This window comes from Podarcis melisellensis, assembly GCF_964234715.1.
Source record: "Podarcis melisellensis genome assembly, chromosome: Z".
NCBI lineage: Eukaryota > Metazoa > Chordata > Lepidosauria > Squamata > Lacertidae > Podarcis > Podarcis melisellensis.
This window is the reverse complement of record NC_138547.1, coordinates 14,805,468-14,828,792: the sequence shown is the minus strand read 5'-3', so window position 1 is coordinate 14,828,792 and position 23,325 is coordinate 14,805,468. Positions and strand designations below refer to the sequence as shown.

Here is a 23,325-nt window from a genome sequence, read left to right as displayed (position 1 = left end):
CAGGCAGCAAGGTCAAGGAGAGGCAGACACATCACTCTGGACCATTGGACATTTTGCTTGGGGGCTGATGGGTGCTGACATCCAAAACAGCTGAAGAGCACCACACTTAGGGCTACCCCTGGTAGACAATACAGAGCTAGATGGACCAATGGTCTGACTCAGTATGAGGCAGCTTCCTGAACTCCTAACTCTGGCAAAGACCTCCTCCTGGTGGCTGAAGAGAGGAGTGCATGAGTCTGGCATTGAATATGGGGTCCTTTCTGCTCATGCACCAATCATGCCGTATGCAAGCACACAAAACAAGTGTTAACACAGAAAGGCTTCCTTTGGGTAGATGTACATTGCTGTATTGAGAGGAGGAACAGCTGGAACGGGGAAGGGTCTTGCCCAGGCCACCCTACGGCTCTACAGGTTAAAGCAGAACTGGGGAATCTCTAGAATATATTGAACTCCAAGCTCCTATTCTCCCCTGGCCATTGGGCCATGGTAGCTGGTACAGTTAGGACTGTACCAGTCCAACCACATCTAGAGGGGCTGCAGGTTCCTCACCCCAAATCGAAGAAGAGGTATCCCCCCCTTTTTCCTGAAGGACTGTCTCTTCTAAACAGAGGCATCCCTCCATTCGCTGTATGCAATAGGCAATGTTGCTGCTTCAATTTGGAATGGAGGAGACTGTGACCCTCCACAGACTCCTGCGTTTCAGCTTCCATTCTCCCCGGCGGCTCATCATGTTAGCTACAAGGGCTGATGCGAATCTGGGAGGCCACCGGTTTCCCATTATTCCAATGTCAAACCCGCACACTGAGTTGGAAAGCAAAGCCTTTACCTTTTCTGCTTCTGGTTCTTCGCTTGCTTTGGGAAGGCAGAGGTGGCACTGAGATTCTTAGGGGCGTCCCGGAGCCCAAAGCTCTTTGCCACGTGGCCCAGATGGAGAGATTTGACGTGGAAGATGTGCTTGAGGCTGGCTGGGTAGGTTGCATACGACCGGATGAAAGACTGCAGAGCTGGAGGGAAAAGGGAGGAAGAAAAATGAATGTGGCCGTTGGGAATTTTCCTTTGCAAAAAGGGATTACGTCCCATCGCCTCTCAGGTGAGATTATCTCCCTGTTGGGACACTCTTCATTTGAGCTCAAGCTCACCTCCAAAACAGATGCAATGTCCACTAAGCATATGCAGAAAGCCAGTCACATACCATCAAATTACCAAAATAAATCCCCTGCACTGGGCAACATTTGTGTATCACAACAGCAGTTAAAACATGGGTGGTTTTCAGAACTTGAGTCTGCAATTCTACATTAATATACCAGGGAAAGAGTCAACGGGGCTTATTTCTGGGTAGACACATAAAGGATCACATTTTTATTGCTATAAAAAACCCCCACAAGTGCGTAAGATGTGATTTGATGTTGGGGTTTTTTCTGATTGGCATGGCTTAGGGACTAATTTTATTACAGAAGCTTCTCTGCCCATCAGCTGTGCAAGATCTGCTGTCCATCCAGCTCACATGTGCAAGCCGGAGGGGCAGCAGAGCTTGCACAGCTGAGGTGCAGGGAAGTGGCTGCTGCTTCGCTACCCTGCACATCAGCTGCGAGGCGGGGAGGCATCCTGCTCATGAGGAGACCCTCCCCAAAGCTTGAAGAGAATGTCCTCTCCAGGCTCTGGGGAGGGTCTCCCTGCAAGTCAGGAGGACTCTCCAGGATGCTCCCCATTTCCGGGATCCACTTCTGAGTTCCCAAAATTGCATGTGTGCATGTTCCCGCACAAATACAGTGGTACCTCAGGTTACAGACGCTTCAGGTTACAGACGCTTCAGGTTACATACACCGCTAACCCAGAAATAGTACCTCGGGTTAAAAACTTTGCTTCAGGATGAGAACAGAAACTGTGTGGCGGCAGCAGGAGGCCCCATTAGCTAAAGTGGTGCTTCAGGTTAAGAACAGTTTCAGGTTAAGAACGGACCTCTGGAACCAATTAAGTACTTAACCCGAGGTACCACTGTACAGCATGCACATATGGGAAGTTGTTTGTATTTATATACATATGTGTGTGTGTGTGTGTGTGTGAGAGAGAGAGAGAGAGAGAGAGAGAGAGAGAGAGAGAGAGAGAGAGAGAGATCTGTCTCAAATAATTAGCAGGTTGTCACCCATGTTAGTCCTACTCAGAGTAGGCCCACTGAAATCGAAAGACTTGACCAACTTAAGGTGTTCATTTTAATGGGTCTACTCAAGAGTAAAATTTAGCCCTATGCATATTACCCACAATCTGTATTATGAATTGTTTATTTGTAATGCTTGAATTATCATCTGTCATTTTCCCGTCGTAAGGTATTGGGCAGCTTACTACTTTTATTAAAGTCCCTTGTATCAGTAGCTCCTAAACTCACCCCACCCAACTTGAAGATCGCTGAAGGTCTTGGCAGGCGACTTAATGATTTTTCTGCCTGTTGTAGCAATTGCAAAGCGGTGTGCTAGAGCCTGTATGGTTTTCAACTGTATTCTTATTGCTCCTTTTGTTTCTTCTATATTGAATTCTATTGTGTTATGATTTGCATCCCACAGAATCCAGACAATTCCAAACTGTGATTTGATAAAATACAACAAGAAGAAATAAAAGGAGAAATAAAAATGCAACTAAAAATCAATACGAATGTTTAATGTGATGGAAGGTCCACCTAATGTCTTCAACCAGAGATCCGCAGACACACTGTGAAGCTCATGGACATAGTATGGGAATCCTTGCCTTACAGTTTTCAGTGTCATTCTGAGGCTTGCCCCTCCCTCTCTGTTGACCCCAGATGGAGAAAAAGCAGCTGTAAAGCAGCACAAACACTTCTTTTAAAAAGTTTTAAAAAACCAAACAAATGCCTTGTGTGACTCTTGCAGGCCACCATAGGGACAGCTACTGCAATGTCCAATGAGCACTTCTAAACTATTGGCTATGAGTCCTGGAAGACTTGCACACCATTTTCCTCCTGGCCTGGGAGTATAGCCCAACTCCAGATAAGATACAGGGGCTGAGGCTGCTTAACAGATTCCTGGCCTGGGGTGTTTTGGGGGGTTGTCGCTGTTGAGGTTTTTTTTTTTAAAAAAAATATTTTAGATCTTGTAATTTATGTGGAAATTGTTCAGTCCGGTTGTGTATTTTAAAAAATGTTTTATATATTTTTCATGACCACTTCTGCTATGTTGTAGTTATAAATTCTTTTCAAGCTGTAAGGCGCCTTGAGCGTGGTTTGAACTGTAGAAAGCTGGCATACAAATAAAACTATGTAGGTACGTAGACAGTGGTACCTCTGGTTGCAAACGGGATCCGTTCCAGAGGCCCGTTCGCAACATGAAAAGAACGCAACCCACAGCGGCACATCTGCACACGCACGGGCTGCAATTCGCCGCTTCTGTGCATGCACGTGACATCATTTTGCGCATCTGCGCATGCACGAGCGGCGAAACCCGGAAATAACCCTTTCCGGTACTTCCGGGTCACCGCAGGCCGTAACCTGAAAGAATGTAACATGAAGCGGATGTAACATGAGGTATGGCTGTACTTGCAAAGGAGACCACTAAAGATTTCATGCTTTGCAGGGTTAGCCCCCAGTTCTCGTTCACCTCCGATTCTCACCCCAGAATTCTCACATTTCTGGTTTTCAAATAAATCCCAGCGAAGCAGCTCAGGACCCCTCCCCACTTTCTCTCTCTACCCTCATCTCAGACCCCTGCCTCCCCACCCCAGACCACCCCAGTCCCTTAACTGCATCGAAACCTAACACTACTCCCCCACCAGTCTCTTTTGCCCTTCCTCACTGAGTCAGTAGACCAGCACGTTTGCCCACAGCTTAAGCCTAATCTCTCAGGGGTGGCAGGAGATTGGGGTTTACGAACAGTAATAAAAATGTCATTTTAGCGAGATCAGTTCCTGGAAGGACTCTGGGAATCCATCAAAGCTCTGTTTGCCAAGCAAAGCGAACACCATTTCCCAATCAATGAGGGAGTAACGAAGGAGAGAGCGTTGCAACCCCTTCTTCTCATTTCACATCATCAATTTTTTAGAGACCCGTCTGGCGGGGGAGAGGGAACACAGGAAGAAAGAGAGGGGAAAATACCGGCGGGGGCGGGGGGGGGGTGAGTTGCCAACCTTTCTAAAGGTAATGTTTGATATTTTAAGATGTTCAGTCACGACTTCAGGCCCAACTTCATCATACAGGTGGTTCAAAAGCCACATGGACAAGAGTTGCTCGGTTCAAAGCACAGAAAGGCTGGCCTACATGTCTCTGCTTCTTTCCCGCTCCACCACACAAAGCAAGTTCCTAGTCCATATTGGGCAGGGAGGAGGAAAAAAACTGGAAACACAAGTCAGAGTCTGCCATTTTTGTGAGTATGCACACCTGTGTTTTCCCCTCCTGAGCTCAAGGCGAATGACCACAATACAGAAAACATCAGGGAAACCTTTATCTAAAAACCTTATTTAAAAAGGCAGAGGCAGAGGACTATGAAAAAAGCAGCCAGCAGGTTCAGTACCACTGTCTCCCCTACTCAACAGCCTGACCGTAGATGGTCACAAGAGGCTTACAGAGCAATCAATAAAACAATTAATCAATCAGATTAATATGGCATTAAAAAACCAACAACCCAAGTTCATAGGTAATCCCCACCCCATAAAAAGGCACAGCACAACTCTGAATAGAAACGTCTACATTAAATATCTGAGGTTCAGCAGGGAGGCGGGGGGGGGGCTCTCTGATCTCAGCTGGAAGGGGGATTTACAATAATAAATGCACAGTTCCTAGTGCACATGAGCTATGTGGTAACTACCAAAAGAGACTCTCACCCGAATAGTAAGGAAGCTACATTTGCTGGCAAACCTCCTTTAGGAGGTTATTCTGGAACCATGACTGAAATGCTCCCCCCTTTCTCACTGCACCCAGTTTGAATCTGCATCCCACCAGAACACTGAATTGAGCATGCCGTGGTCAACCTTTGCAGGGAGGGCAGCAACTACTAATGGTAACTAATATGACAGATCCCATGAATTGCAGGGTGAGGGAGGGGTATCCAGTGTTAATCCTACTCATAGTAGCCCCATTGAAACTAATGGACATGGCTCACTTAGGTCCATGAACTTTAATAGGGCCACTCTCAGTGGAACTTGGTTCTATGCAATTCAAAGGAACTTCACCTCTGTCAGATTGGTTCTGTGGGATCTGGAGTATAGCTATACAGTGGTACCTCAGGTTACAGACGCTTCAGGTTACAGACTCTGCTAACCCAGAAATAGTACCTCGGGTTAAGAACTTTGCTTCAGGTTGAGAACAGAAATCGTGCGGCGGCAACAGGAGGCCCCAGTAGCTAAAATGGTACCTCAGGTTAAGAACAGTTTCAGGTTAAGAATGAACCTCCAGAACAAATTGAGCTCTTAACCTGAGGTACCACTGTAATGCATAACTTTGCATATTATCTTTGGGCACGTAAAAATCAAATTTATGAAAAGCAGTTGAAATTGTCAATTTGGATTAAGTTTGTTGATTTTGCACATTCCCAATCCATGCTAAAACGAGTATGATCAATCTCTTTCAGATTTTTGGGTTTCTTCTTCTTCTTCTTTTTCTTCTTCTTCTTCCCATTTTTACTTGTTGGCATCCATCTGTCTTGAAAGACAATGGAGTGCACCTCTGGGGGTGAAGTCAAACTGCTGGGAGAATCACAGTGCCTGCCATTTTAAATCTGCCCCCACAATTCCCAGTGCTTTATACAGAGTCAGCCCATTGGTTCATACAGCTCAGTGTTGTCTGCACTGACCGGCAGCAGCTCTCCAGCAACTCTCAAACAGGAGGTTTCACCCAGTCCTACCTGGATTGAAACCAGGACCTTCTGCATGCAAAGCAGGTGCTCTGCAATGAAGCCATGGTGCTTCAAACAGCAATGTAGGAAGGTCTTTCACAGTCAGGCCACTAGTCCATCTAGCTCAGCACTGTCTACACTGACTGGCAGCAGCTCCTCAGGATTTCAGACAAGAAACCATCTGGAGATGCTGGTGATTGAACCCTGGGGCCTTCTGTGGGCAAAGCAGATGCTCTAAAAAGTACCCTGACAGTTAAGTCCAGTTGCAGATGCCTCTGGGGTTGTGGCGCTCATCTAGCTTTACAGGCTGAGGGAGCCGGTGTTTGTCCGTAGACAGTTTTTCCGGATCATGTGGCCAGCATGACTAAGCCGCTTCTGGCACAACGGAACACCGAAACCAGAGCAGCACACAGAAACGCAGTTTACCTTCCCACTGGAGTGGTACCTATTTATCTACTTGCACTTTTTGGCATGCTTTCGAACTGCTAGGTTGGTAGGAGCTGGGACAGAGCAACGGGAGCTCACCCCATTGCGTGGATTTGAACCACCGGCAAGCCCAAGAGGCTCAGTGGTTTAGATCACAGCACCACCCGTGTCCCCCATGGCCACAAAGGAAAGTTAGGAAAACTGTGGTGGTCAAGTCTCCACACGGCCCCCGAAAAGTTCTACAGGAGGAAACACGGCCCTTGGACTGCAAGAAGGGTTTCCATCCTAGCTCTAGCCACTGAGCTATGGGCCCTTCCTAAAGAACAGAGTGAGGATGAACAGCCAGATATTTTTAAAAAGTAGCTGCTCCTTTGGGAAGGGGTTCTGTGAGGCAACGCTGGCTACCAACAACATCGACCAGGTCAAAACATAAATTGAAGCGAAGAGCTTGGGGTGGGGAGAGAAGGCTAAGAAAGAGAGAGAGAACCGTGCATTTGGCATCGTTTCTGTTTGATTTCCTGCCATAAACAGGAGAGCCAGCTGCCGCGTTAATTATTCACCATCCTTGGCTTCAACAGAGGAGGAAGAATGGAGGGAGGTTTATGGAAGCCAGCCGGCGTTTGGAAATCCTACATATGCAGACAGCAAGAAAGATGGGGCGATGGAGGAAGGGCAAGGAGGAGCCACCTTTGCATGGGACGCAAAACTGGGAAAACACAGAGGGCGAGGGAGAGAGAAAGGGAAGCGTTTAAGATATTCATGGGAAATGCAGGGCTGGTATCTCTCCCTCTGCAGTCATCCAGTGTTGCATAAAGGTTCAGGCTCTGGCACGGAAGAAGAGAATCACATCTGCCTTTATGGAGCCCTCAACTGCATAAACTGCGAGCACCAATATGGGTTTGGTAATGTAAGAGCCTCTCCCCACCCCCACCCTTGATATCTTGTGCCACTGTTGATGGTGTAGAACACAGCCAAGAAGATGCCTGCTGGTCAATTATTCCCAGTCCCACCAAGCAAATCCTGAAGCCTGCAGAATTTGGAGGGTCACTGCTTCCTTGTCCGTAAAATGGGATGTGAGGGGAGAAATCATTTTCCGGACTGGTTGTGTGCCAATGGTTCCGCAGCAGAGTAGAAAAAGGAAAAAGGGGGGAGTGGCCTTGGGATCAAACTTTAGAAGGTTTCTTGCTGGCTCTTCCTCCTGCTGAAAATGGGCCTGAAAGCAGTGTTCTCTTGCAGCCAATAGAATATGTTGCTTTTTGTGACTGGTTGTTGTGTTTGCAAATTGTGACTGTGATGTTTGCAAATTCACTCTTGGGCTCAAAAAGTTCAGCTACCCCTGTGCTGAACCATAGTAGCATGATGGAAAGATGTTTGCTTCTGATTTCACCTAACCATAGTTTAGTTGCAGTGTTCAGCTTAACTGTAGTTAAAGCAAGAGAGTGGAATTCATTCTCGTGCCGAGCAAGGGAGGGTGTACATCTAGGAACAAAGGAAGCTGCCTTATACAGGGTCAGACCATTGGTCCATCAAGCTCGGTGTTCTCTGCATTGACTGGAAGTGGCTTTCCAGGATTTCAGACATAAGGCCCTCTCAGCCCTACCTGGAGATGCTGAGGGCAGCAGCTGAGACCTTCTGCACCCAAAGCAGATGCTCTACCATTGACCTATGGTCCTTGCCCTATATAAGGTTGGCTGCTGAAAGGTGAACTTGGTTATGACAGAGTTAGCACTATGGCATTTCACCTAAACCTATTAGAAGGTTTTAGCTGGTTTCAGAAGGTTGTTTTGTGGAGTTTTAATTGTGTTCTGTTACCCTGCTTGCTGCTCTGGGCTCCTTCAGAAGGAAGGACGGAATATAAAATATAATATTATTTTAAGAAACACCACTCAATGATGCAATAGTAAAAATAAAATAAAAAATGTTTTTCATCGCCCCCTCTCTCCTGCTAAAACTAAAAAAAGGATTACATTCTAAGATTATCAAAAACAAAAAGACTCCTAACCTTTTTTGGCCCGCTGAACAGTTTCTACATTAGAGTGGACGTAATTCTCGAATTCAGTCTGCAAGATGGTGGCTCTGCGTCGCACTTCCTGGGGGTCATCGCTGTGGAACTTCTGTAGCAGATGAAGAAAGTGGGGACGGGGGGAAGAAGAAAGAATGAAGCAGTTTTGAAAGAGATTTTATACCCAGTTCTTCAGTTCTGTTTATTCAGCTTATGAATCGCTCTGTCATGGGGACAGAGATAGGGGAAACGCACAGTAAAAACCACTGAAACGAAACATCCATTAAAACAGATCAAATGTACCAAAAGTGTTTGCCAATTAAGGATGTCACATATTAAATGTCCCAAGCAGAGGCCACCCTTTCCAGGTTACCAGACTTCCAGGAAAAAAACACCAGATCAGTTATTTAGTATTTAAAAACCTTTATGAGCTGGCTGCCTTTCCAACCAATTTTTATCATTATCAGCCCAAGCTGAAGAAGGTGGTGGGACAAATAAAGAGGGTCCCCTCTGCTGATCTTAATGCCTGAAAGTATCGGTAGGGAAGAATATCTTTCAGATATTTGGAGCCAGGGAGGGGAGGGGTGGCCTGGGGAGACTCCTGAGGGCCAGAGAGGGACCCAGAGGGCCACATTCAGGGCCTGTGCTGTCTTAGCTTTGAGTTTGCACTGACAGCCACCAAGCTCTCTGGGGTTGCAACTCCCCTCCCCTTCCTGAGATGTGAATGAAGCTAGCCAAATTCAACCATACAGCAAAAATGTCTAAAACAAAGAGCCCCTTCCCCAATATCATAAAAACCTGCTGAATACGGCTGATGGTGAATCTAGTCCAGCATCTTGCTCTCATAGTGGCCAAACAGATGCCCCAATGGGAAGCCTGCAAGCACAGCCTGAGTACAACAGCAACTCTCCCCTCCTGCAATTTCCAGCAGCTGACATTCAGAGGAACACCACGGAGGCTGGACAGAGCCATCATGGTCTGTATGACTGGCAGGTGAGATGATGTTACTGGTGCTGCCACTAGGGGCTGCTTGGTTAGCGGTGACCTGTGTCAGGGCCTTCTCAGTGGCTGCTCCCTATTTGTGGAATGCCCTCCCTGTTAAGATGTGCCTGTCTCCATCAGAACGAGGAGGAATCTAAAAGCATTCCTGTATTGCCTAGACATTCAGTGGCTGAAATACACTGCTCCTGACGTCATGCCATCACTGTTGTTAACTGTTTTTAGAAAGCTTTTAAAAAAAATTATATTACTGACGTGTTTGCTGCCCTGGGCTCCTTCAGGAGGAAGGGTGGGATACCAATTGAATCAATTAAAAAAAATATATTACACACACACAAACACACACACACTCTCTTACAGTATTCTCCTGAGCTCATCCTAGGGGCAGCACTGACAATCTTTGAGATGCACACCTTCCAACATATTTCTTCTCTTACAGAGCAAAACCCCCTCACAGATCACCTTCCACCTTTCCAAAATAACTTACATGGCCTTCAACATCCCTAACCATATCTATTGTGCAATTGTACACAACATAGCAACCTATCAGCATCTTTGAAGCCATTCTACCAAAGAAGGTAGCCTCCCCCCCCACTCCCAATCCTTTGCTAAATAAGCACTTATGCCATTGTTAGCATATTCCCTGTTAACTCTGTCTCTCTCCCCTGTGCCCCCCACAACACCATTTTTTGGCATGCAACTGCCAGTACTGTTAAGAAGAGGAACGGGAAGATAAAAACCTTATGGAAGTAGAAAGAGGAAAAGGAAATGAAAGAACATATCCAACTGAGGTTTTGCTCAGAACAGACTCACAGAAATTAAAGCACCTAAATTAGTGATGACTGTTCATTTCAGTGGGTCTGTTCTGAAGTGGCCTAGTGGACTGGGCGGCTTGAAGAGGATGGTACAGATTTATGGAGGAGAAAGCTATCAATGGCTTCTAGCCACAGTGGCCATGCTCTGCCTCCAGTTGGAGGTGGCAATGCTTCTGAACACCAGTTGCTAGAAACCCAAAGGAGGGGAGAGAGCTACTGTGCTCAGGTCCTGCTTCCAGGCTTCTCATATCTGTGTGGCTACTGTTTGAACAGGATGGTGGACTGAATGGGACCCCTTTTGGCGTGGTTTAGCAAGGCTCTTTCCATGTTCTTCCTCCACCATCGGTGGCAGTATGCTTCTGGATGCCAGTTGCTGGAAACCGCAGGAGGGGGAGTCCCTTGCGCTTGCGGGTTTCCGACAAGCATCCGGTCAGCCACTGGCCTTATCCAGCAGGCTCTTCTCATGCTCTTATACATCCCTATGTAAACAAGTGCAAGGAAGGTTTAGCTAAGGGTTTTGCAATCTAATTGTTAAGCAGCTTCCATTTTGTCTGAATGGTTTTCTTACATAAGCATTTAATAAAATACTAGTGTTTTTGGAGAAGGAAAACTCTGTTCCTAAACCTCCGCTGCCCTGCAACTACAATCATTTATGAGAAAGACTTTGAGAGGAAACCCTGAGGAACAATCTGTACCTGCTGCCCTGCGGGACATCTTCAGGAGAAGGAAAGGCTGAGGAGTAAACCCTACACAAATCTGGAGTTGAGTCCCTAAGACAGTTGGATGTTGTCTTGTATGTCTCCTTCCAGCAACTCCTGCAGCTAAGCTGGTATAAAATGTATTGCTCCGCTTTCCTTTGGACCACATCAGTGAGGCTGAGAGGGGGTAACTGTCATCCGGACAGCCCAGGACCTCCGTACACACTGCCCAGGCTTGCACCCCAGAGAGTCACTTCAGTACTGCTACAGCTGCAGAAATAATGTGTGAGGCAGCAATTATGAGCTACCGGCCTCTACAGCCACAGCAGGTGCTGTGATTCTCCAGCAGTTTGACGTCAGAGGTGCACTCCGTGGTCCCTCATGATAGACAGAAGTGTGTGTCACTCACAATATAGCTGCAGAGTGGCAGACAATATTTTGGACTCCATCTCCCAGGACCCCCAGCAGATTGCATGGCCACTGGCCAGGGGATGAAGGAGGTTAAAGTTGAGCAAAAGACAGTGGGCTACTCCTGTAGGAAGGCACGCTTCAACCAAAGCTGAACACAATTTTAACAGTTCACATTGAGTGCAATGGGGAATGGCCAAGTAGGAGCTTAACAGTTCAAAGGTCGTAGCTTGGTGGTAGAACATCGTGCTTTGCATGCAGACAGTTCCAGGTTCACTCCCAGCATTTCAAGGTAGGGATGGAAATGCCCCCTGCCCGAAACCCTGGAGAGCTGCTGCTGGTAAGTGTAGACAATACTGAGATAGATGGACCAACATTCTGATGCCATATAAGGCAGATTCTGATGTACATGTCTCCAAAAGTAAGTCCCACTGAGTTTAGTGGGGTTTATTTCCAGGTAAACTGGTATAGGATTGCAACCCAAATCCTACTGATTTATCAGAAGGACTTTGAAGTACATGATTATTAGCTGCATTTTGCCTGAACTAAGCATAAATTTCTACTCAGGAGGGAGTGCATATTTCTGAGCCTAGATCTGGATTTGCAAACTATCGTTTGTGAGGAGACTGCATTAACTGTGCCAACTAAATCCAGGTTGCTGGTTCGTCTCACCAAAATGGAAAAATCTTTACACTCTCAGACACTTCCAATTCCATATATTCCAAAAAGCACATTCTGTGGCAATGGTTCGAGGAGTGTGCTTTTAAATGGGCAATTTCTGTGTGGCGTTTACTCTGTTTAGGATGCAATGCTGAAAACCAACTCAGATTTCAAATACCTAAAGGTGCTTGGTTACACTGTTTAGCAGTGAGAAAAAGTCTTGTAATATATACCAAAATATGGAGTTAAAGGGGTGGAAGTGTTAGATCTGCTGCTGCTGCTGCTGCTGTGTGTGTGTGTGTGTGATTAAAAACAGAATGTTCATGAGCAGAATAAATGTACAAAGGGCACCTCCTCTCGGACAGTGCCCCATATGTGGAATTATCTGCCCTGTTCAAATTAGTGGTGACTAACCTGTGGCAGCTGGTGCCTACTGGAACTGGCAGGGCAGAAAGCCCAACAGTAGAAGGAACCAGAGGCAATGACAAGCAGGGTCAGCCCCATTCTCTCCTCCTTGCTGAATTCTACAAGGGGCCACACTGAGGCTAAGGAGGAAGAAGCTGACAGGCAGAGCTACCACCAGCACTGGAAGTAAGGCAGGCAAGCAAGCAGGTAGGGGCTGTTGGAGGGAAGTCTGAGGTTGGCTTGGCAATGCCTCATTTGCCCTAATGGACCAGCCTTCTTTCCTATGTCCCTACAGGTGCTGGACTCCAACTCTCATCAGCCCCAGTCAGTATGGTCAACTGTCAGGGATGGTGTGATTTATAGTCCAACAACTACTAGAAGGCCACAACTCTCCCATCCTTGGTTCAGATAATTTACCCCTTCTGGCATGTGACCTGTTGAGGGTGCTCTTTTCCAGCAAACCTTTGTTTTTAACAGCTGTTTAAAGTTATGATGTGTTAGTCCTGACTTACACACAATGGGTTGTCTTCAGCTAAGTTCCACTCAGAGCAGACCCACTGAAAATAACGAGCCTACATTTCATAGGATTCCCAGACCTCCCTGACAGCAACAAAACCACAACATGGTTTGCTTGTTTAGTGGATATATATCCCACCATTTCCGCCCTCCAAGGACCTTAAGGTGATCTACATGGTTCTCCCTCAACCTCATTTAATCCCCACAAAAACCCTGGGAGATAGACAGGTCATGGGCCAAAGGGCAGGGACAGTGATCCAAGGTCAGGCAGCGTGAGCTTCATGGCCAAGTGATGATCCGAACCCAGGTCCTAGTCCAAAACTCTACCTGCACTGCACCACACTGGTTTTTACAAAAAGTCAGGCATATTGATTTCAATGGGTCTACTTTGAGTAGGACCAGTTGCAACCCAATGTTCTTTTATTTATATATATGAATATATGTCCATTTATGTACTTCCTTGTGCATTCTGGTGGACAAGCGACATACAATTATTATTTTTAAAGCGAGTCAAGTCTCAGCTGTTGTGAAACGCCAAAAACTTCCTTTCCTTCTCTCCCCCCGCTCCCCCCTCGCCCACACCACCCCGATCCACCTTTTTTCTTTCCTTAAGCCTCCTGGGTGGCGAGAGAGTGTCACCCTCCTGCCATCTTTTTAATATGAATGTGAAATTAAGCGAGTTGCCCTTTCCCCCGGTGGACAGAATCCTCTGTTATTAAAAAGTAAAGCACTTTAATAATGAAAAACTTTCCCCCCTCCCCTCTCACCCCCCTCCCGGTGTTTTAACTGTTTAAAATTAATGAGAAGGGCAGAACGGTTGTCAAAAGCGTTATTGAAAGCGGGCAGCGAGGACGGCATAAACCCCGAAAATCCCTCCAGAGTGTTAAATAAACAGCGCTTCAGCCCTCTCCAAATCCCTCTGATGGTTATTGTATACATTCTGTATCTGAGCTCAGAATAGATCTGAGCACCAGGGAAGGCAGGAAAGGTTCCCGAATTCCAATAAAGGCCTCAAATTAAAGACAGCCCGGCGCGAATTCCAGGAGAAAATTAAAGAGACCTCAAACTTAAGTGACAGGTGACTTGCTTCTATGCCACAACTGTCTGGGGATTTAGTGATAATATGGCAATATATTACAAAGGACTCCTCATTCTCTCTCTCTCTCTCTCTCTCTCTCTCTCTCCTTCCACACCATTCCTCTCCCTCTCCCCCCCCCCAACCAAAAAAATCTTCCCACCTTTTAGGTTTCAGAATGAGGCATCTCTCCTTTTTCCAGAAAAAGAAGGGAGGAAGATTTGTTTATATATATCTATTTAAAAAACAATTTCATCAAGGGTGTATACACACACACACACACACCCCTATGTACAAGCAGGTAGAGAAGCAAGTTTGGGGGTCAGAGAGAGATAAACAAACAGGAAAAAAAGAAAAGAGAAGGAAATAGTGCGGGGGGAGATACAACACATTAAAAAAAGAAACCCACGCCACTAGCATCAACCCCCGCCAACACACAGTTCCACCATTCTCTTTATACATCTTCTCACACACACCCCCGGGAGCGATTTTATTTTTAAAAACTGCACTCTAATGGGCATGTTTTGATTTCTGCCTTCCAGGGTGGCTGGTCTGGGGAAAGGAAGAAAAATCTAAAATTAAAAACTGACTCAGAGCTGAAAAGGGAAAATACGCAGGACACAGACACAGAAAGTACTATCTGCCACCCTGGAAATAGGGTAGAGTTGTAGCCAATGACCACACCTGTAACCCTCCCCCCCCCAAAAAAAAATCCCACCCACTTTTGCTGCATTCACACTTGACCTCAAACCTCCAGGTATATGCTTGACACATCATAGGTGCACACCTAAATAAATACTGGCTAAAGCTGCACTTAACACTGCAGGAAAAATAGACACAAGCACCAAGTATTCACATTATGGTTTGAACCTCTACAATAGGGACCAGGAACCTGTAGTTTAGGGGAAGCGCCACAGCTTCATGGCAGAACATTTGCTTTGCAAGTAGAATGTCCCAAGTTCAATCCCCAATGTCTCTGAAACCCTGAAGAATTGCTGCTGGTCCACTTATACAATACCGAACTAGATGTTCAGTTGGTTCTGACTCAGTATATAAGGCAGCTTTAAATCAGCCTTTAATTCGGAAACATGAGGACTAGAAGCTTAGTTCAGGGAGCACCATAGCTCAGTGGTAGAGCACCTACTTTGCATGCAGAAGGGGCCCAGGTACAATCTAGGTAGACTGAAGAGGCACTGTCAGGGAACTAGGTCACATCACAGGACACAGCCAGGCAAAAACACCTGATGCAGGTCCAGTAAGGAGTGTGGCTTGGCCCCTGGACCTGAATCTCCCCACCCCTGCTGTAGCTGGACCCTGCATTCATACCCTGCTGTGATCCATAAGTTAGGATAGATGCCTGTTTAGATATAGCCTTCCACTGGAAAGACTCCAAAGAACCATCTCTGATGGCGTTTGGGGTTCAGCTGTTTCTGAGCACCTAATGCAACACAGGAGGGTTGGCAGAGGTCAAAATAAATACGTTCACTCTGATGAGAAGAAGAAGAGTTTGGATTTTATATCCCGCTTTATCACTACCCTAAGGAGTCTCAAAGCGGCCAACCATCTCCTTTCCCTTCCTCACCCACAAGAAACACTCTGTGAGGTGAGTGGGGCTGAGAGACTTGAGAGAAGCGTGACTAGCCCAAGGTCACCCAGCAGCTGCATGTGGAGGAGCGGAGACGCGAACCCGGTTCACCAGATTACGAGTCCACCGCTCTTAACCACTGCACCACACTGGCTCTCATAATAATATAGCTATATATATCATGATAAGGTGTGGTCCCTGTAGATCAGCTAAGTAAACAGACATGATGTTAAATGTAAAACCTCCAGCCATTCATGCTTACATTCAATGATTCAGTTATTGGATTAAGAGTCCCTACTCAACTTTTCTTTTTAGATGCGACTGAAATAAGCATGTAACCATGTACAGCTTTTGTTGGAACTGATTGATGCTATTTTATTAAAAAGTCCTCTACTATGAATTTGTCTAATCCTCTTTTAAAGCCTTCCAAGTTGGTGGCCATCACTGCCTCCCGTGGAAGTGAGTTCCATAGTTTCACTATGTGCTGCATGAAGGACTTTATTTGTCCTGACTATAAAAGGGAGGCATCTTCCTTTCAGTTGGTGGTGGGCAGGAAGCAAGGTGAGAACTGCAATGCCTTCTCTCTTGATTTTTTTTTTTAAAGGGATGCATACAAAACGAAAATTTTTGTTTTTAGCAACTTTTTGCCCTGCACCTTCCAAGCCTCTCTCTCACACACACAGAGCGTGGCCCCCGCTCGGAGCCTCCCCCAGCCTGGCAGAAAAAGTGCAGGCAGATCAAATGTATTCTCTTTGTAGGCCGGTGAACATTCACACACCCAGACGCGGCCGCATATATATTTCATGTGCCTAAAGATAAAAAATACATTTTACAGGTGCTTTCGGCATCTTTTCCTCCATCAGCTCCTCAGAGAAGTCCAAACACACACACACTCTAAAGGGGTATTTATAATGGACATCAGTGAAGACTTCTGCAAGGAGAGAAAGCTATGATTTGGTAAAGCCTTATACACTGAAAAAACTGGAAGCACGCAAAGAACTGGAAGAAGGCAGAACACTCAGTTTCTAAGTTGATCAGTTCTAATCAGTACAAAGGGCCAGGAAACTTCTTCTCAGTGGCTAAAAAAGGTCCCTTTCCATGCTGACTGGGTGGCTATAGGATACCAGGGACAGGGACCCTTCTGTAGAAATAATAAGTTTCTGATCTGCTGCAAGGTCAAGGTCAACTTTGGAACACAGCTGTTCAAGGCAATCCCCAGCAGCTAACAATGGACAACATGTACTGATGCTAGTCATTTGGGCCAAAAAGAAAAAAGCCACTTTTGCAATGCCTTCGAAGCCTCACCACAGATGAGCAAGCAAATAATTTGCTTTACACCAGGGTTGGGGAACCCTTTTTCAGCCTAAGTGCTATATTCCATTCTAGGCAACCTTCTAGCAGCCCCATGCCAGCAGTAAGCAGAGGGAGAAGCAAAAGTGCGTGCAGGAACAAATGCTAATTCTCTCTCTCTCTCTCTCTCTCTCTCTCTCTCTCTCTCTCTCTCTCACACACACACACACACACACAAACCTCCATCCAGGCAAGCTAAAGGCATTACCAGAGTCCATGGACACATTCCAGCCAGGTAGAAACACTTAAGGAAGGTGTGTAGCAGGGAAGACATTTACTAATCTTTCCCACTATACCTTCCTCAAACAGTACAATCCTCAGGTGATGAAATGTCAAATTTAGATCCCACTCTTCACCATTAACTGATTGCAGAGGACTTTTTCTGTGGAATCTCCTCACCACAGACGTGTGGCTGCCACCTTCCCATACAGCTTTCAGTGAATGCTGAAGATGCATCTCTTTGCCAGGCCTTTGACACCTGAAAAGTGTGTGCTTTCAGGGCCCACCTTATTCCTGGGACTGCAATTCATTTTAGACTGTTTTAAATTTTGAATTGCCATAACCAGCCCCAGGATCTGCTGGTAAAGGACAGGTAATAAGTTTAACAACAACAACAGGAAGACGAGGAGGAGGAGAACCCCCAGACTGTGAACCTGGTCCTTCAGAGGCCCATCTCCCTCCAGAACAGGTCATTCACCTAATCCTCAAACCCAGGTTCAAGTGAAGAGTTATAAGAGCAGAGCTGGTGGACCAAATGTTAGGTCCATTCTCATTGAGCATCCCAGGAAGTAATGCCTCTTGTGACTAGGAGAAAGGACTGCAAACCTTTTAACTTTCCTCCTAGAAAGGAAGAAAACATGGAGGGAGAGAGGGGTTCCCTCTTCCACAAGAACTCACCTTATTTCCCCTCTGGCTGCCCTTGAAACGGTCATCTTTCATCAAGCTGGACAGGACAGATTCCATCTTCATCTCTGAAACACTGGAAGGTGAAAAACAAGGGATGGAAAGATCACTCATGTTTTGTTTTTTAGCGCATATTTTATTAAATCATGGCTGAAAATGGCACTTTAAAAATAAAATAAAATAGTGCTACATCAAGGGTAGCCCAAGGCGATGTCATTCAGGTTCTGCTGTGCTATAATGAAGGTGTGTGGCTTCATTTTTCAGCCTGAGGGCCACATTTCCCTTCTGGGAAACCTTCTGAGGGCCACATGCCAGTGGTGGGCGGAGCCATGAGTAAGAAAGCAACAAATTTAAACATTACCTTTCTACAGTATGCTAGTTTCTATAGAAATACACTCTTTCTTTACCCTCCATCCAGGTATTTCACACAAAAAAGGGGTAAAGGTACCCCTGCCCGTACGGGCCAGTTGTGTCCGACTCTAGGGTTGTGCGCTCATCTCACTCTAGAGGCTGGGAGCCAGCGATGTCCGCAGACACTTCTGGGTCACGTGGCCAGCGTGACGAAGCTGCTCTGGCAAGCCGGCACCAGCGCAGCACACGGAAACGCCATTTACCTTCCCGCTAGGTAAGCGGTACCTATTTATCTACTTGCACTTTAGGGGTGCTTTCGAACTGCTAGGTGGGCAGGAGCTGGGACCGAAAGACGGGAGCTCAACCCGCCGCGGGGATTCGAACCGCCGACCATGCGATCGGCAAGCCCTAGGCGCTGAGGTTTTACCCACAGCGCCACAAAATACCAGGTGCTTAATCTATCTATTATCACAGGGCGGTTTACAACATAAAAACACATTACATAATGGGGGGGGGGGACAAATAGCTTACCCTCACACACACACACACACACACACACACACACACACACCAGACACATTTAAGAGGGCATAGATTGTTTCATCAGCCAAAGGATTGGGAGAAGAGGAATGTTTTTGCCTGGTGATGAAGGTTATTTAATGAAGGTGCCAGATGAGCTTCCCTGGGGAGAGACTTCCACAAATGGGGAGCCACCACAGAAAAGGCCTGTTATCATGTTGTCGCCCTCTGGGCCTCTCATGGGGGTTGGGCACAAGGAAAGGGCCTCAGATGATGATCACCGGGTCCAGTCCAGTTCATATGGGGAGAGGTAGTCCTTGAGGTATTGAGCTCCTGAGCTGTTTTAAGGCTTTATAGGTCAAAACCAGCACTTTGACTTGGGCTCAGAAACTAATTGGCAGCCATTACAGTCAGGTCAGGATTGGCATTATATGATCAAACCATCTTGCCCTGGTGTTCATGTGTTCACACATAAACACACACACACAATCCAAAATGCCCACGAGCCTGTAAGGCACACCAATATTGCCATCTCCATATTGCAGATGGGAAGGACCAAGAGAAAGGTGTAGGGAAAGTAGCTACAGTCCTTCCTCATAAATGAGGCCAAAATGTTTACCTATGGTTTCTGAATATTGCCCTTTTTGTGGGGTAGGAGAGATGGAATGTCTTTAAAATGAGGCTATTGTTGTAGAGTTGCTAGCACTGAATCCCACAACTCCTGCTTTAAAGTTCAGGCTAGCCACCAAGACATCCCCTCTCTTCCCTTCCAGCAATCCTTCTGAGGACAGACCCTGCATCCATTTTACAGAGGGTTAGAACCACCACTGACGGCAGCTTGGTCGGTTTGCTGCTCATCAATGACGGCAGGCGCACCTGAAGGCTTAAAAAAATTACAGAGATTCATAATAATATGGGAGGCAAATGACATGTGAAAAACAAAATTGTTCACAATTCCATATAGTCAATAATCATTTAAAAATTATTATTATTATTTACTGATTTCCTATCTTGCCCTTCCTCCCTAAAGAGCCCAGAGCAGCAAACAAAAGACCAATCCATAAAACCCTCACCCAGGGTCCTGGGTATCAACTCAGTGCAACTGGGTTTTGTAGTTGTTATCTGAACCTTGGATTATCTTCCATTAACCTTTCCCTTAAGACCAGGATTTTGTACAATCCTGCCTCTTCCCCCCCCCCCCCCGATTTCTCATATACACACACCTTTAAAATTTAGCTCCCTCTTGCATCCACATGGAATGAAACTGACATTTCAAAGGAGAAATAGACAAGAAAAGTGGAGGGGAAGTCAGCACTAAAGTGTAATTTTTCTTTTGCTCTGTGTGTGTGTGTGTGTGTGTGTGTGTGTGTGTTTGCTTATGTCTCTCTTGGTTCCTTCGATTGAGACTTGCGGTTGTTTGGGGGTTGCGGGGGAGACGGGTTGAAAAGGATTGCATTGTTGTAAGAACAGCACAGGGGCTTCCTCGCCGACAGCTCATCAGACAATTGCTTTATTTCCTAACAGCTGCCTAACGAAGTTTATAAAAGAAAGCGGATCCCCGTGAAGGCATGAAGCCACACACACAGCACACACACACACACACACACCAGCTTCAGCCCCTTTTTCTGTGACGTGCTCCCTGCTGAGTGAACGAAGTTCGCTTATATGCAAGGTTGCAAGCTGGCAGCATGCCAAGCGTGAGGAGAGAAATGGCAGGGGTAGCAGGAGTAATTTTGGGGGAGGGGGGTGTTATCTTTATATCTCCAGGAAATCACTGTCAAGTGGGGAGGTGGGGGGAAGGCTTTGACATTTTCATTCACAAATGTGTCAGAGCAGTGGGGAAAACACCACTTCTTTTTTAAAAAATAAGAAAGAAAAGCGCTCTGCCATTCATATCTTAATTTTATGACTTAATATAATCAAGAAGAACCAAAAGGGGGTTATTGAGATCTAGCGCAGTGGTGAGGAATGATGGATCTGGACCATGTTTCCTCAGAGGGCAGTCCTGCCAGGCTCGGTGGGCTTTACTCCCCCAGGTTAGCCTGTGCCACGAATCACAAAGTTGTTGGTTTTGTCTCTTGCCTCTGCTATGAACTCCTAAGAATATAAGGAGGGCCCTGCGAGATGAAACTCAACTGTCTGTTTGGTTCAGCATTGTCTTTCCACAATGGTAATCACATGCCTCTGGAAAGCCCACAAGCAAGGGCATAAGGGCATCAGCCCTTTTCTCACTCCTGATTCCCAGGAACTGAGCTAGATGAACCAAGGGTGGGAATCATGGTGAGCTCTTGGTAAAAGCAATCTCAGTTAGATCCCTTTCTGCATCGGACCTAAAGAGACAGTCTCTTAAGTGCCTCTTATCCATCTTCATGGTCACCTGAAGATCTTGTAATTGATATTGGGACAAGAGGCGTTGGATCCCACTGTCAGCTAGCATAGACAAAAGTGAGCCAGAGGGAGGAGCAAGGGTCTGACTCAGTAAAGCAGTTTCCTATCTAACATTTCATCCTGCAAGAACATTCTGCTGCTAGAAGCCAGTCTTGAACAAGATAAAGGGGAGGGGGGTGAAACTGCTGAATTACAGCTTATCAAGAAGTTCAGTTCCATTACCTGTGGCCTGAATCTGTTTTTAAATCCTGCTATAGGTATTCATTGGTTTACCAATGCCTGTACGTAAGCGATGCTGCTGCTTTCTGAGCAATGACTGTATATAATTTTACCAAAAATGTACTAGAAAGAAAGAACTTATTCACGCAGCTCATAGTTAAACTATGGAATTACTCCTGCAGGAGGGAATGGTGGCCACCAACTTGAATGGCTTTCAAAAAGCATTGGGTAAATTCATAGAGGAGAAGGCTATTGACGGCTACTAACCAAGACAGCTATGCTTTGCCTCCACAGCTGGAGGCAGCAATGCTTCTGAGTATCAGTTGCTGGAAACCACATGGAGAGAAAGCGTTCTTCTAGCCAGGTCCTGCTTTCTAGTTTGCCACAGGCATCTTGTTAGCCCCTGTGAGAACAGGATGCTGGACTAGATGGGTCATTGGCCTGATCCAGTAGAGCTCATTCTATGTTCTTATGTACATTTAAGCTTTATCGCAGTCTGTGGGTTGCATTACTCAGAGCAAACTCATTGAAGTTAGTCACGTCCATCAATTTCAGTGGGTCTACTCTGAGCAGAACGAGCACTTACAACAGTCTTGTGTTTCTTATATTGTATAATATATCCATATGATGACACTGCTAAATATAATAATAGTATTTCATGCATCTGATGAAGTGGGCTCTGGTCCCCAAAAGTGGTACCTAAATTTGCTTTTTTCCTCTTCCCTCTCCATCACCTTTTCCTTTTGTGTTGCATCTTTTAGATTTTAAATCATTGCGTGGGAATGGTCATGTTTTAGTTGATTGTATGTAAATCGTGCTGGGACTCTTTTCACCTGAAGAGCAGGACGCAAATGCTCTAAATAAATAAAAAGACTAACAAATTTATTACAGCATAAGCTTTCATGGACTTAGAGACCAACTTGTCAGACACATAAAGCAATTTGTTCATGTTAGTTAGCTCAGAGCAAATTGCTATCTGCCATGAATGTGCCCAAATCGTATTATTACTGTTGTCAGTTACATCAGTTCATTAAGCTTATTAGTTTAAAAAGAGACAAGAGGCAGGCGACCAACCTTTCAGAAGGTGGCGGAACAGCTTTGTTTTCAAAGCACAATAGTTTATGCGCCAGACCAGCACATGGCCATTCTTCTGCCTCGTTTCCCACACTGAAATTGTCAGGATAAATTTCCACCAGGCTCCATTTATGAACGGAAAGGGCAATTAGATTTGATGCCACGTGTTGCCCTGGGCTTGGAACTGTCTATCCGGATCTGATCTGTAATCCATTAAGCCCACAGCCTGCTATCAGTCCCTTCTTACTTACACACAGGGATAATCCAGTTCCACATAGATAACTATCACACAGTAAGAAGCACCTACCTGTCCTAATTAGGCTCATAGATTCTGAAATGAGGACTTTATAAACACTCCACTAACCCAAGGTCCTGTCCCACAACAAAGGGGTCCTGACTCCTGTCCCCTTAAGATTTCCCCCCAGTCCTCCTGGGAGATACTGGGAGCCTTTTATGACTGGGGTGGGGAATTTTTTTTACAGCTCAAGGGCACATTCAATTCTGGGCAACTTCTCAGAGACCTCACACCCATGACGAACAGGGCTAGAGGCAAAAGTGGGAGGAATAATAAATGCAAAAATTCACCTTTGTACAATAGGCTAGCTTACACTCTCTTGCACTCCCCTCTCTATTACTGTTGCTGCCATTGATAGTAATGAAATCCCAGCATTATCTATAGAAATTGTGGAACACTTTAGAGCTACTGAACCACCTAATCCTATACAGCAAATTGATTATCCTAGGCCAGTTTATCGAGCCAAACAGCACCATCTATGAAAAAGAGTAAAGTAGCAGCAGGCTTGGTGAGATCTCAAGACTTGCAGGAGTACAATAAATATTTAAGAAGAACCCCCACCCCCACCTCCAAACACACACAGGGGGCATGGAATTGTGGTGACTGACTTCTGGTGAGAAATGATGGGGAACCGAGACCGAGTGGGGAGATGGAATGGATTATAGTGGTAGAGGACATGACTGGCTGGCTGGCACCCTGAACAGGAAATCACCGCACTGCAACTTTTTGTTGCAGGTTTCACTTATATGGGAAAAAAGTTACTACATCAGCGAAGATGGGGCCTCCCATCAACAGAAAAGCTT

General features: G+C 45.9%; 1 protein-coding gene across 2 annotated transcripts in view; it reads right to left on the bottom strand.

Moving 5' to 3' along the window:
* The window catches only part of DDX31 (DEAD-box helicase 31), a 67,786-nt gene that overhangs the window by 9,860 nt on the left and 34,601 nt on the right, over positions 1-23,325 (bottom strand). For both annotated transcript variants that reach the window (XM_081897168.1, XM_081897167.1), the window contains exons 17-19: positions 17,671-17,752; positions 8,263-8,374; positions 827-1,004 (exon numbers count right to left, since the gene is read on the bottom strand). In XM_081897168.1, the coding sequence (XP_081753294.1) occupies positions 827-1,004; positions 8,263-8,374; positions 17,671-17,752 (372 nt within the window). The remainder of the gene's footprint in view (positions 1-826; positions 1,005-8,262; positions 8,375-17,670; positions 17,753-23,325) is intronic.